General features: G+C 57.5%; 1 protein-coding gene across 2 annotated transcripts in view; it reads right to left on the reverse strand.

Annotated features, from left to right (window-relative positions):
• Positions 1 to 26: 26 nt before the first annotated feature.
• Positions 27 to 13,236, reverse strand: part of LOC105483810 (phosphodiesterase 6B) — a 43,832-nt gene continuing 30,622 nt past the window's right edge. Inside the window, exons 9-22 of one of the 2 annotated variants that reach the window (XM_071093933.1) lie at positions 12,875 to 13,024; positions 12,392 to 12,535; positions 11,667 to 11,732; positions 10,285 to 10,431; positions 8,590 to 8,697; positions 8,217 to 8,326; positions 7,634 to 7,721; positions 6,943 to 7,043; positions 6,594 to 6,701; positions 5,926 to 5,989; positions 5,518 to 5,592; positions 4,231 to 4,314; positions 2,866 to 3,019; positions 27 to 759 (exon numbers count right to left, since the gene is read on the reverse strand). In XM_071093933.1, coding sequence (XP_070950034.1) covers positions 698 to 759; positions 2,866 to 3,019; positions 4,231 to 4,314; positions 5,518 to 5,592; positions 5,926 to 5,989; positions 6,594 to 6,701; positions 6,943 to 7,043; positions 7,634 to 7,721; positions 8,217 to 8,326; positions 8,590 to 8,697; positions 10,285 to 10,431; positions 11,667 to 11,732; positions 12,392 to 12,535; positions 12,875 to 13,024 — 1,461 coding nt within the window. In that variant the 3' untranslated portion in view covers positions 27 to 697. The remainder of the gene's footprint in view (positions 760 to 2,865; positions 3,020 to 4,230; positions 4,315 to 5,517; positions 5,593 to 5,925; positions 5,990 to 6,593; positions 6,702 to 6,942; positions 7,044 to 7,633; positions 7,722 to 8,216; positions 8,327 to 8,589; positions 8,698 to 10,284; positions 10,432 to 11,666; positions 11,733 to 12,391; positions 12,536 to 12,874; positions 13,025 to 13,236) is intronic. The other variant, XM_071093934.1, reaches the window with a different exon arrangement.

Consider the following 13,236-nt stretch of genomic DNA (forward strand, 5'->3'; position numbering starts at 1 on the left):
ATCATTTTACCACAAATAATGGGCAAGTGGTTTTCTGTTTATTTTATTCTGAATTTCTGAGCATGTGTGTTTTTCTAAACCAGATGAGAAACAGCCTGTGTCCATCTGTCTACCTGTATACACATATGTACATGTGTGGCTGCAAATGTTCTCAGTGATTTCAGAGTTCATGCATGGACCCTTTTCAAAGACCTCCCAGTGGTAACTATCCAAAAACGATGAGTAATGTAAGCTACAATTTATTCACAGTTGGCTTCAGTTTATAAAAACACGCATGGTGGCTCATGCCTGTAATCCCAGCACTTCAGGAAGCTGAGGCGGGGTGATCATCTGAGGTCAGGAGTTTGAGACCAGCCTGCCCAATATGGTGAAACCCCATCTGTACTGAAAATACAAAAATTAGTTGCGTGTGGTGGCGGCGCCTGTAGTCCGAACTACTCAGGAGGCTGAGGCACGAGAATCGCTTGAACCTGGGAGTTGGAGGTTGCAGTGAGCTGAGATTGTGCCAGGGCACTCCATCCAGCCTGGGTGACAGAGCAAGACTCCATCTCAAAAAAAAAAAAAAATTAAAATATCCAAAATGATCTTCAGTCATTTTCTTGGACTTCCTAACCTCTGGTAGCAAATGGCCACAGGCAGAACCCACATCCTAGTGGGTGAAGACTGAGGGAGCCATCGGGTCCCCATAGGCTGGTGCTCACAGGATACAGCAGGTTGAAGACTTGGGTGCTGGGCCGCCATTGCAGATTTCTGTGCCTACTGCAAGGGAAGACGGAAGATGGTGAGTGGGACCACCTGTGCACACCAGCCCTGTTCGTTCCCTCCTGCTTGGTGTGACCTCTACCAACCCCTGCAGGAGGAACGACAGTGCCTGGGCCTGTGACCAGTTCAAGCTGATTAGCCAGGCTGAGCCTTTCTTAGTGCTTTAGCCCCTGTTGACACTGTGCCCTGATTATGCTCGTCATGGCCTTCCACAGCCCTGAAGTCTCCTTGTTTATGTAGCATGCGATAGCGGGAATAGCATGGGGTAGGGGAATAGCATGGGATAATGGGAATAGCGTGGGGTAGTGAAATGGCATGAAATAGGGGAATAGCATGGGATAGTGGGAATAGCATGGGGAATAGCATGGGGCAGTGAGAATAAATAGCGTGGCATAGTGGGAATAGCATGGGGTAGTGGGAATAGCATGGCATAATGGGGATAGGGGAATAAATAGCATGGCATAGGGGAATAGCATGGGATAGTGGGAATAGCATGGGGTAGGGAAATAGTATGGCATAGGGGACTAGCATGGAGTAGTGGGAACAGCATGGCATAGGGGAATAGCATGGGGTAGTGGGAATAGCATGGGGAAGGGGAATAGCATGGGGCAGTGAGAATAAATAGCGTGGCATAGTGGGAATAGCATGGGGTAGTGGGAATAGCATGGCATAATGGGGATAGGGGAATAAATAGCATGGCATAGGGGAATAGCATGGGATAGTGGGAATAGCATGGGGTAAGGAAATAGTATGGCATAGGGGACTAGCATGGAGTAGTGGGAATAGCATGGCATAGGGGAATAGCATGGGGTAGTGGGAATAGCATGGGGTAGTGGGAATAGCATGGCATAGTGGGAATAGCATGGGGTAGGGGAATAAATAGTGCAGCATAGTGGGAATAGCATGGGGTGGGGAATAGCATGGGGTAGTGGGAATAGCATGGTGTGGTGAAGAATAGCATGGGACAGTGAGAATAGCATGGGGTAGGGAAACAGCATGGCATAGGGGAATAGCATGGGATAGTGGGAATAGCATGGCATAGTGGGAATAGCATGGCATAGTGGGAATAGCATGGGATAGTGAAAATAGCATGGGGTAGGGAAACAGCATGGCATAGGGGAATAGCATGGGGTAGTGGGAATAGCATGAGACAGTGAGAATAGCATGGGGTAGTGAGAATAGCATGGGGTAGTGAGAATAGCATGGGATAGGGGAATAGCATGGGGTAGTGGGAATAGCATGAGATAATGCGAATAGCATGGTGTGGTGAAGAATAGCATGGGACAGTGAGAATAGCATGGAGTAGGGAAATAGCATGGCATAGGGGAATAGCATGGGATAGTGGGAATAGCATGAGATAATGGGAATAGCATGGTATAGTGAAGAATAGCATGGGATACTGGGAATAACATGGGGTAGGGAACTGGCATGGCATAGGGGAATAGCATGGGACATCGGGAATAGCATGGGTAGGGAAATAGCATGGGGTAGTGGGATAAATAGCATGGCATAGTGGGAATACCATAGGGTAGCTGGAATAGCATGGGGTAGTGGGAGCAGCATGGGGTAGTGGGAATAGCATGGGGTAGCTGGAATATCTTTGGGTAGTGGGAGCAGCATGGAATAGTGGGACTAGCATGGGGTAGCGGGAATAGCGTGGGATAGTGGGAGCAGCACAGGGTAGTGGGAGCAGCATGGGGTAGTGGGAATAGCATGCCAAACCTCAGAGCTAAGGTAGCCAATTGCGGGCAAATGGCAAGACCACGATGCCTTTGGGATTTGAACTTGGGGGTGTGCTGACTTGTTACAACTTGTTATATGTGTTTTATAAAGAATGTAACATGTAGTTACTTCTTTAGTGAAAAATGGGGTTCATCGGCTAGGAACAGGAAACTTTTCAGTTCGGGTTTGCTACCAAGATGGAGTCAGCTGCTGCTCTCCCCTGCCGTAGCCCCGCTCCCTGCACCATGGCCCTGTCCACCTCGGGGCTGCTTGAAAGTGGCTCTGCTTTTCTCCATTTTAACTCTGCTCTGCGCCCTGTCTTTTCACTTCGTCTTGGGAGAGTCACCGAGTCCCTGCCCCGCAGGCCACACAGAGCCAGACCTTTCTTGAGGGCCACCCTCTCCTCCTCCTTCTTCTCCTCCTCCAGAGCCTTCACTTTGGCCTCGTACTCATCAGCCAGTGCCTTCCACTCCTTCCTGTTGTTCTGCAGTCGGTCGAACATGGGCAGGATCTCTTCGTGGAAACGGGAGAACTCCTGAGGGGGGTCGAGAAGTCACCACGAGTCCTGTCCTGCCTGCTCTCCGAAAATAAGATAGCCCTTCCCCAGCCCCTCCCCCTCGTAGGGGAACTGCCTGGCAGGAGGAGGGAGCGCCACGGAGGGGTCACCTTCCCAGCAGAGCCCTACGAAGGGAGAAACCTTGGGGCTGGTGTTGGTGACATTAAAGCCAGGAGCTTTAGGGTGTGAATGCTTAAGCCGCAGTGTTGCAGGGAGAGGAACCCAAGAATGAGCAGAACAGCTCAGAGGGTGGGGGCAGGGTGCTGGCCAGAGGAGTGGTGGGCGCAGGTGGACAGCAGGCCCTGCAGTGCCTTCTCCCATCCCTCCCCCTGACATACGGCACACATCATGCAACACACCACACGTGTGTACTCGCGCACATCACACATGGAGTGTGGCGGGGTGGGGAAGGCAGTGGGGGGCACCTGCAGTGGGGTCGTGACCTGCAGCCACTTCAGGCCCAAATATCCTCCCTTGTCCCACCTTCTCCCTAGCACTGATGACCCAGGGCGGGGAGTGGGCACGTCCCGCTCCAGGACAACTTCATGTGGAACCCATGGCATCCTCCTTGGGGCGTGGATTCCATCACCAGGGAGAGCAGCCGGAGGCAGGTGGCTCTTGTGGGCATCACACCGGGGCCCCACGGTCAGACCCCTGCCCCAGCGAGTCTCCCCCTCAGTGCCCGCCTTGCATCTTTGGAGACTCAGCTGGCATCGGACTGTGGCAGATTAGCAGGGATGTGGCTCCTCCTGCTTTTCCAAACGCCACTGCGGGCAGGCACACCAGCAGACAGGCCGACCCAGCCCCGCCTCGAGGGTTCACAGACATGGGACGAATGAACCCACAGGGCTGCAGCCAGGGCCCCCAAAACAGAGTGTGCTGGCTGCGGCGGGGGCCACTGAGGAGGGACTTCTGGGGTGGGCCTGGAGGCCATCGGAGGACATTCTGGGCTGGGAAAGGGCTCAGAGCTTCCAGGGGCGCAGCAGGGTGAGGACGGGCTGGGGCACTTGTGGGGGTACGGACACTGATGTTCCTCCTCGAGAGTGGCATGAAGCCAGCACCGGCATCCCTGCTCCAGTGAGGACGCCCGCCGGGCCCCTGTGTGAGTCCACGCGACTCCAGCCCACGCCCCCTTGCCTGCTCCCAGCCACACTGCCCCAGTCACCTCGGAACACCCGTGAACCACGAACCTTGTACACGAATGTGCACACGAAGTCGATGAAGCCCACTTGGAGCTTGGGGAGCTCGGCCGCCTTGTTTCGGTCCATCATAGGCTGGTGGGAGGAGCAGAGGGCGGGAGAACAGTGACAGGGAGGTAGCTCCTCGGACCCCGCCCAGCCCCCTGACCCTGCGACACAGATGTGCTTATGGAGACACAGCCTGGGACGGAGCCTGCCCGACAGAAACTGGCCCTCGGGAAGGGAAGCTGACACCCTCCCCCTTGGCCAGCTGCTCCACAGCTCCTAGGAACTGTGGGCAGCTCCTTCCCACAGCTGCTGTTGGCTCCAGCCCATGGTCCCCTGAGGGCCGCTCCCTCTTGGCTCTGGGGACCCTTCTTGCAAATGGGGAGAGGCAGGGAGGGGGATGGCACTGTACGCAGTGCCGAGCCTGGACAAGCTGCACTGCCCAGACACTTGGCTGACCAGGACCTTGCCATGCACTCGCCTGGGGCAGACAGACGTGCTCTGGAGCTGTTTCTAGTGTCAGACCCTGAGTGCCCTGGGCTATCTGTCAGTCCCCTCACAGCCTCCCCATGGAGGGTGAACCACACAGGACTCTAGAGGCCGGGTCCAGGGGATGAACCTGCTGCCTGTCCTTCCCCTGTGGGGCTTTGCTGACCAACCAAGGCCCCCTTTCCTGCCGAGGCTGCATCTGGCCTAAGCCCTCTCCACTGCAGGCTCCAGACAGCCCGTCACCACCCACTGGAGCAGGTGTGTGAGAAAGCACAGCTCCTACCTGGTCCACGTGGGGCTGGGGCAGCCCTGCCTCTCCTGTTCCCCGGCGCCTATCCTACCTCTCCCATTTGCTGGCGCCTCTCCTGCTGCCAGCAGGTATCCAGACCCTGCTGCTAACCTGAGGACCCTGGCATTGTCCATCATACCACAGCGTGGGCCCGGGACACTCCCCATGCGTTCTCTGCCCCAGCACCCTCCCCAGGGCTTTCCTGGGGCATGGCTCGCGGCCCCGCTGGGGTTCACCTGCAGAGCTGTCTGGACCCAGAGGCTCTTGGTGATGAGCCAGTGGCCCTCGTTCCTTCAGTGCCAACGATGTCACCTCTGCATAAGCATCGCTCAAGCCACAGCTGCACCCAGATCCGAGCCACCCATACGCATGTCATGTGACCCCACAAACTGAGATAAAGCCCCAGGACCTCAGAACCCCCTGCCTGACCCCTAGCCAGGACCTGAGGCTCCCGAGGACCAAGAGGGTCTCTAACGCCCATTTCAGGAGTGGAAGGTTCCAGAAGCAGCACTCACAATGGGCTGCTGATCCAAGACTGTCCTTTCCAAGTCACCTTGCTCCCAGAACTCAGCAGCCACAAGGAGTGCGACCTGGAGGCACAGGAAAGCAGCTGTCTGTGGAGCTCTGAGCCCATGCGGAGGGGCCTGGTTCCGCCCCGTGAGGCTCTGAGCCTCGAGCCTCGATCTTCTCCTCCCCAGACCCCCAGGGTCCTCACCAAACAGGGCTCTGGTTGGGCACACTGCAGCACCCCCACCCTTGCCACCCTGGCCTGGCCCAGAGGCGGAGGAGGAGGCAGCCCTCAGCGCTCCTTGCAAACAATGGTCTTTCGTCTGCGAGGCTCCCATTGCCCCCCACCTCCCCCGCCAGCAGTCCCCTGTGCTGAGAGGTGCGGACTCTGGGTCTGGAGGGCCCTGTGTCCTAACCTTGCTCTGGACTTCCCAGGGCTTGGTGATGGCAGAGAGATCACAGGCTGTCATCATCATGGCCCTACAGACACACAAGCCAGCATGAGTGCTGATGGGCATGCATGCTGATGGGCATGAGTGCTGATGGGCATGTGTGCTGATGGGCATGAGTGCTGATGGGCATCTGCTCAGGGCAGGTGGTCTATATGTGTTTTCTTTTTTGAGATGGAGTCTTGCTCTGTCACTTAGGCTGGAGTGCAATGGCGCGATCTCAGCTCACTGCAACTTCCACCTCCCGATTCTCGTGCCTCAGCCTCCCGAGTAGCTGGGATTACAGGCGCCCGCCTCCACACCCGACTAATTTTTATATTTTTAGTAGAGACGGGATTTCACCATGTTGGCCAGGCTGGTCTCGAACTCCTGACCTCAGGTGATCCACTCACCTTGGCCTCCCAAAGTGCTGGGATGACCAGACTGGGAAGGCGCTGGCTGTGAATCACCATTTTACAGGTGAAAAAGTGGAAAGTCAAAATGAAGTAAGTTATTGCCAAGGGCTACAGACCAAGGCAGTGCCTGTGCGCTCCCCACCTCTGCACCCTCTCCCTGAGCGCTGGGGGGAAATAAGGACGGTGCATTTGTTTCACAGGCCTCTAGGAGCTGCTCGTGCCCCCTCCGCCCGCGCTCACATGACGATCTCCTTCCGGGTGGTCTCCAGGGACAGGTACTCCACCCAGCTCTTCTTGTCCTCGTAGTTCTTGGACTCATCCACGATCTTCTGAAACATCGCTCTCTTCCTGAACCCAGGAACAAGGGAGGTGCAGGTGGGAGCAAGTGTGGAGACCCCGCCCCAAGCGCCCGTCTGCAGGGAGGAGCGCAGCCTGAGCGAGGCCCCATCGGGGTGTGCGGGACCAGCGGGCAGGGACAGAATCCGGGGCTGCGTCCCCCGGGCTAAACGGCCGCTGCGCCCCCGTGTCTGCTGGGGGTCCCAGGCTTCCCGCCCGCCCCGCGAGGCGCCCCTCCCGGGAAGGCGCGCACTTGAAGTACAGGGCCAGGTCCGTGGCGATGATGGCGATGTCCATCAGGTGGATCACGTGCTCGTGCTGCCGCCGGTTCAGGTTCTGGTAGATGTTCAGGGTCTGCAGAGGTCGTGCCCAGCGCGTCAGGCGCCCTGCGGTCACCTCTTGGGGTGCCCGGGGACCCCGCCCCCTCCGCCCCAACTGCCTGTGCCTCTCACGCCCTCCGGCCCTCGGTGGGCGGGACCCCTAAATCCTCCTGCTGCTCAGGGCCCTCCTCAGGGTGCCCAGACCTCCGCCAGCGGCTCCCGCCCGGGGTCGTCGGCTTGGGACGCAGATGGCCTCAGAGGTCACCACTGGGGAGGGCAGGGAGGGGGCCGCTGAGGGTCCAGGTCCTTGGGGGCCACTCAGGGCTTGGCTGCCCCTCATTCCCCCGCTGGTGGGTCCCAGGCCGCTTCCCCCTCGGCTTCCACCCCACCCCACGAGGGGTCCTTTCCAGATGTGGCTCAAGCCCCACAAGCGTCTTCCCAGAGCCTCCGATGCACCTGCCCCCAGCCTCGGCCCTGGGCCTTCTCTGCCGCCCTCACCCAGTGCTCACCCACCCAGTGCTCACCCTCCGCATCAGAACCCTGCTCCGCAGGATAGGGCTCTGCGGTCCTGCGGACGCTGCATCCCCAGCGCCCACAGCAGAAACCAAAAACGAGGATACCAACCTCCTCGGAGAGCAGGAACTTCCCAAACTCCAGGTGGTGCCGCTCCAAAATCGAGGAGCCGTGGAGTTTAGCCAAGGGATTCTGGGACCTGTCACACAGGTGGTGGGGGTGAGGCTGATGGGACCTGCCCTCAGCCCACCCTCTGCTCTGCAGCCCCTCCAGATGAGCCCCACTTTCTTTCTTTCTTTTTTTTGAGACAGAGTCTGGCTCTGTCACCCAGGCTGGAGTACAGTGGTACAGTCATGGCTCAACACAGCTTTGACCTCCTGGGCTCAAGTGATCCTCCCACCTCAGCCTCCTAAGTAGCTGGGACCACAGGCGTGCGCCACCATACACAGCTATTTTTTTTTTTTTTTAAGTTTTTGTAGAGGAGAGATCTTGCCATATTGCCCAGGCTGGTCTCGAACTCCTGGGCTCAAGCAGTCTGCTCGCCTTGGCCTCCCACAGTGCTGGAGTACAGGTGTGGACCACTGCCCCGGCTGTGGACTCCACTTTCTACATAGTCTGCTATGTGGAGCCTGATTCATGCCAAGGGCATGGAGTTGATGGAGGGCTAGTTCACACGCCTGCCTGCGGTGCCTACTTCATCTGGTACAGGTTGTTGGTGCCGCGGTGGTCGATGTCGTGGCACAGGCCGGCTGTCACCATGGCGAAGGCCTCCAGGTCTGTGTAGTAGCTCTTCAGTTTGCCGGTCTGTAGAGACAGGGCCGCCTTGCTCACCGGTCCTGGCTCCAGCAGGGTGGGGAGTGGTGAGGGGCTGGGATGGCAGAGGAGTCGGCCCGGGTGCCCTCCAACCACTGCAGGACTTGGGGGCGGGGTGTGCGGTGTCAGAGGGCATTGCCCTCCTCCATCCCTCTGCCCTGGGAGGACCCCCATCTCATCCCCCCGGGTGCATGAGCGCTGCCCTTGGTACCAGGAGGGCCTGCACAACCCTGGTCATTCTGGCAGCCACGCACCATAAGCAGCGTGAACATCGTCTGGGCCACGTTGAAGCCGTGACGCCAGTTGTGGTAGGTGATTCTCCGGTACCCTTTGCTGATGGAGAACAGGAACCGCACCAGGACCTAGGGGAGCCGAGAGGACACAGGGCTCCGGCGGCCAGTGTGTAAGTCGCCAGAGTGGCACATGTGGTTGACTTCATAGTGGAAGCTCTGCTCCGTGCCGTCAACCCCACACCCTGTCTCCTGGACTCCCCGACCTTCCCCAACCCTGCGTTTCCCCCTGGCCTCCGCTGGCCTTCCTGGGTAGGGGCTGCCACATTGGCACCTATGGGGTGGAGCCAGGCAGGGCAGGAGCTGAGAACAGCCCCAGCCTTCAGGGGCTGCCCGGCCTCCATCCGACTGCCTGGCCTCAAGCTGGGAGGAGGACCCCTGGGGACACAGCATATTTTAAGATGTCAGTTTTAGGCATGGACATTTGAATGAGCAGAATGTGTGGGCTGCAGGCTGGGATGGTAGAGCCGACGTCTGCAGGGCAAGAGAATGCTGGTCACTGGGAGCTTTTCCTGCAGCCATTGTGATTTTTAGGGTCAGAAAATTATTTGGAAATATTTTTCATTCTGCAAATATTTCTATACATCTTTTCTTGAGTGTTTTCCCTTAGTATTTAGTAAAATTTATTTTGAAAATGCCGGCCTGCTGCACCTGTTCTCAGAGGGGCATGAGAAAAGAGGATTCTCTTCCTTGGGCTGTGGGAAGCCCCCTGAGATGCAACGTTGGAAGCAGGGCAGAGCAGGAGAACCCAGGGAGGGCACAGAGCTGTGGACGAGGGCTGGGAAAGCCATGGGGTCTCCGAGGAGCGCCGCTGCGGCCAAACCTGGATGGCCGCTTTGTGCTCTCTGTTTAGGTGACGGGATGCCTCCATTTCCTCAGCACCCCACACCAGATCCCCTGTGATTGCCGGATGATGTGCCTAATGATCAAATCCCTTGGAACTCCTAATAATAAAACTTTAAATCTATCCATTCACCATCCATCTGCTGTCCACCCATCCATTCACCCATTCATCGACCCATCTATTAATTCATGAATTGACCCACCTACTCATCTATCACTCATCCACCCACTTCTCCTTCCATCCATCCATCCATCCATCCATCCATTCACTTATCCAACCATCCAACTACCACTGGCCCACCCACCCATCCACCCATTTATCCAGCCATCCAACTACCACTGGCCCACCTGCCCATCCACCCATTTATCCAACCATCTAACTACCATTGGCCCACCCGCCCATCCACCCATTTATCCGACCATCCAACTGCCACTGGCCCACCCGCCCATCCATTCATTTATTCTTTGTTTCTTTCTGCTTACCTGTTTGCCTGCCTTCTTTCCTTCCTTCCTTCCTTCCTTCCTTCCTTCCTTCCTTCCTTCCTTCCTTCCTAACCTCCCTCCTTCCTTCCTCCTTTCCACCCACCCAGCCACCCATCAATCCAGCCATCCAATTATTTGTTTTATGCTTACTTCCCGTATGCATTTTACCTGTTCTGTGATGAACATGTCTGCCTTCTAAACTTCCTGTGGGATCTGGAACCCCCAATTCCGTCCCCATTATCTCCTGGGGAAACTGAGGCCGTGACCACATCCCCATCCCCACATCCTGGGCGCCCTCAGGGACCTGACTATGCGCCCTGCGGTGTCTCCCACCTCCTGGGGGATCTGGAATTTTCGGACCACGCCCAGCTCGTAGTACATCTGGATGCCACATTTGACCAGGTCCAGTTCAGTGCACTCCAGGTCAGAGAAGTGGAATTCGTAGATGTCAAATGTGGTGGGCCCTGGCAGCTCCTCCTTCTGTGGGAGGGATTGTGGGCTGAGGGAAGCTGGCTTGCCACAGCCCCCACTTACTTCTCATCCTTTCTTCTCTCAGGATCCCCTGTCAAGCCTCAGACACCCCAGGCATCTATGAGGAGACGTGTCATTCCGGCGCTCCAGCCTGTATCCCAGGCTGCTCACATGCCCCCGTGACTCAGCCTCACTCTCCCCTCTTCTACCCTGTGGCCCAAGAGTGAAGAACTTGCCCAGTTGGGTGGACAGGGTGATGTTGTTGAAATAAGAAAACACAAAGGTGTGCACATGAAAAGAAACACACACACACACGGATACAGACACACACGTGACACAGGCACACCTGGACACACGGCCACTCCCGTGAATACAAAGGCACCAGTGTGGACACACAGGCGCACACATGAGCACCCAGGCACACCCACAGACACGCAGGCACACACGTGCAGACTCACACATGTAGGCTCACACACAGCCATGAGGTAACACACACAATAGTGGACTCACTAGCACATTCCCATGCTCGGCCCAAGGCCTCCTCACAAGGCACACGGCCCCGGGAGATTCTGGGTGAATTGCACAGGCAGACACAGGATGATGGGGACACCATGTAATCCCCACACTGATCCAGCAATGGTCTCTGGGAGACACACACAAGCATGTGTCTCTATATACCCATATGCACACACATGCGCACACAATACACACCCACCTGTGCACACATGAGCACACACACATAAACACCCATGTGTGCGCACACACACGTGCACACACCCCCACATATGTACACGTGCATACTCATATGCATGCACACACTCATATGTGCACACATGCAGATGCACACACACTGGGTGTTGCAGGCACCTAGGCACTCGACAGCAGAAATGACGTAGACGGACACTTAGTCCAAGTCAGGCCCACTAAACATCTGGTGAAGACTAAACATCTGGCAAAGCACAGAGGAGACAGGAAGACACGAAGATACACTCAGGAGTGCAGACATCAAACCCACATTCTGGTCATGCAAACACTCAGAGACACACTGGCTGAGACTGAAAGCTTAGGTAGACACACGTACACTGAGGTGCTTAGATACACAAGTACACACACACACAGAGCACCAACATCCCCGATGTCACTGTGTGTGCAAAGCACCCTCGGGTCCCGGAGAATGGAGAATGCTTCCTCCCAGCCTCACACGTGCCCGGCCTCCACGGGAGGGACGGGAGTGAGGTTCTTACCAGGATTTCGCCCAGCTCGTCCTCATCGCAGTCAGCAGGCTCCTTCCCCAGGCGGGCTCTGGTTGGCTAGCACAGAGACACAGATGTGTCACAAGAAGGAGCCTCGCGTGTGGGACGAGGTGACAGCAGTGCGTCCACCCCGTGTGAGCTGGAGGAAGGTGCTGCCAAGAGCTCATGCTTTCTCCTTGGGAAGGCCGTGGCAGCCTCTGATCTGGAGACAAACGACCGTGTGCACGGCCTGCTCACTTTCCCACCTGCCCTGTCTCTTGGGCACTGCTTTACAGTCCTCAGGTATAATGATGGGACTCTCTCATGATGACCAGGAGGGCTCTGGCCACACAAGGCCACACTGGCTGGGGAGATTGAGCACAGGGAAGGGGTACCGGAGCCATGCAGACAGAGAGATCTCAGGGGGCATGCCAGGGCTGTACTCGGCTCTGGCCCCAGGGCCGTGCCCCCGCCACACAGAGAGCTGTGACCCCTGGGTAGCCTGGCCCCACTGCACACCTGTGACCCCTGGGCGACCTGCCCCCACTGTGACCCCTGAGTGACCTGGCCCCCCACTGCACAGAGGGAGCCATGACCCCTGGGCGACCTGCCTCTGCCGCACATCTGTGACCCCTGGCGATCTGTTCCCACCGCACAGCTATGACCCCTGGGTGACGTGCCCCTGCCGCACAGCCATGACCCCTGGGTGACCCCTGGACGACCTGCCCCTGCCGCACCAGGATGAGCTGGATCTCGTCCCTGTCACACTTCACGTGGTAAAGGACCATGTCCTGTGCGATGTCCTTGCGGTTCTCCAGCTTGTTCATCTTGTCGTGGGTGTCGGTGTTCATCACTGACCAGCCCAGGAACTGTGTCAGGGACTGGAGGGGGTGGCAGTGTCACCGGCGCTCAGTGCTCCTGGCGCGCCCCCTCCCGTGTGCCCATGTGCCCGGGCCCGTGGCTTGGCAGGCAGGTCCTGGGGCTGCCACCGTGGTGTTGCAGTGCTTCCGTGCGGGGTCTCCCGGGTGCTCTACAGAGTCCCCTGCCCGGGGGGGGGGCCCTTTGTCATCCTCTCCCTGGCCGCATGCGCACCACACGTACATAACACGCACATGAGCACGCACGCACGGCTGAATGCGTGGTAGGGAGGCCCCCACACTGCACAGGCCCCACCCCTCGCAGGGCATCCCTGGTGGAACCACGTCTGCCCAGGTGCTTACCTCCATGAGAACCTCGTCCTGTTCATCAAAGGGCTTCCCGTCTTTCCTGTTGTAAAACGTGGCGACCCCCACGATCTCCTCCTTCTTGTTGACAATGGGCATGGACAGCACATTCTTGATGAGCCACCCAGAGTCATCCAGGGCCCCTTCCTGCGGGAGCGGTGTCCAGAGCTGAGCTCTGCCCTGAGGCTGGCCCTGACCCAGTGTGGCCAGGGAGAGTGACCTCACGTCTTCTCCCCTAGAGCCGTGACAACTGGACTCATTCCTGTCTCTGCTCTCTGCATTCCCTCTCTCCCGCTCTCCCTCTTTGCATTTGGAGTTTATGTCCATGGTTTTTGTGTCATGATATTTTCCCACCGGAG

This window comes from Macaca nemestrina, chromosome 3 (genome assembly GCF_043159975.1).
Source record: "Macaca nemestrina isolate mMacNem1 chromosome 3, mMacNem.hap1, whole genome shotgun sequence".
Classification (NCBI taxonomy): domain Eukaryota; kingdom Metazoa; phylum Chordata; class Mammalia; order Primates; family Cercopithecidae; genus Macaca; species Macaca nemestrina.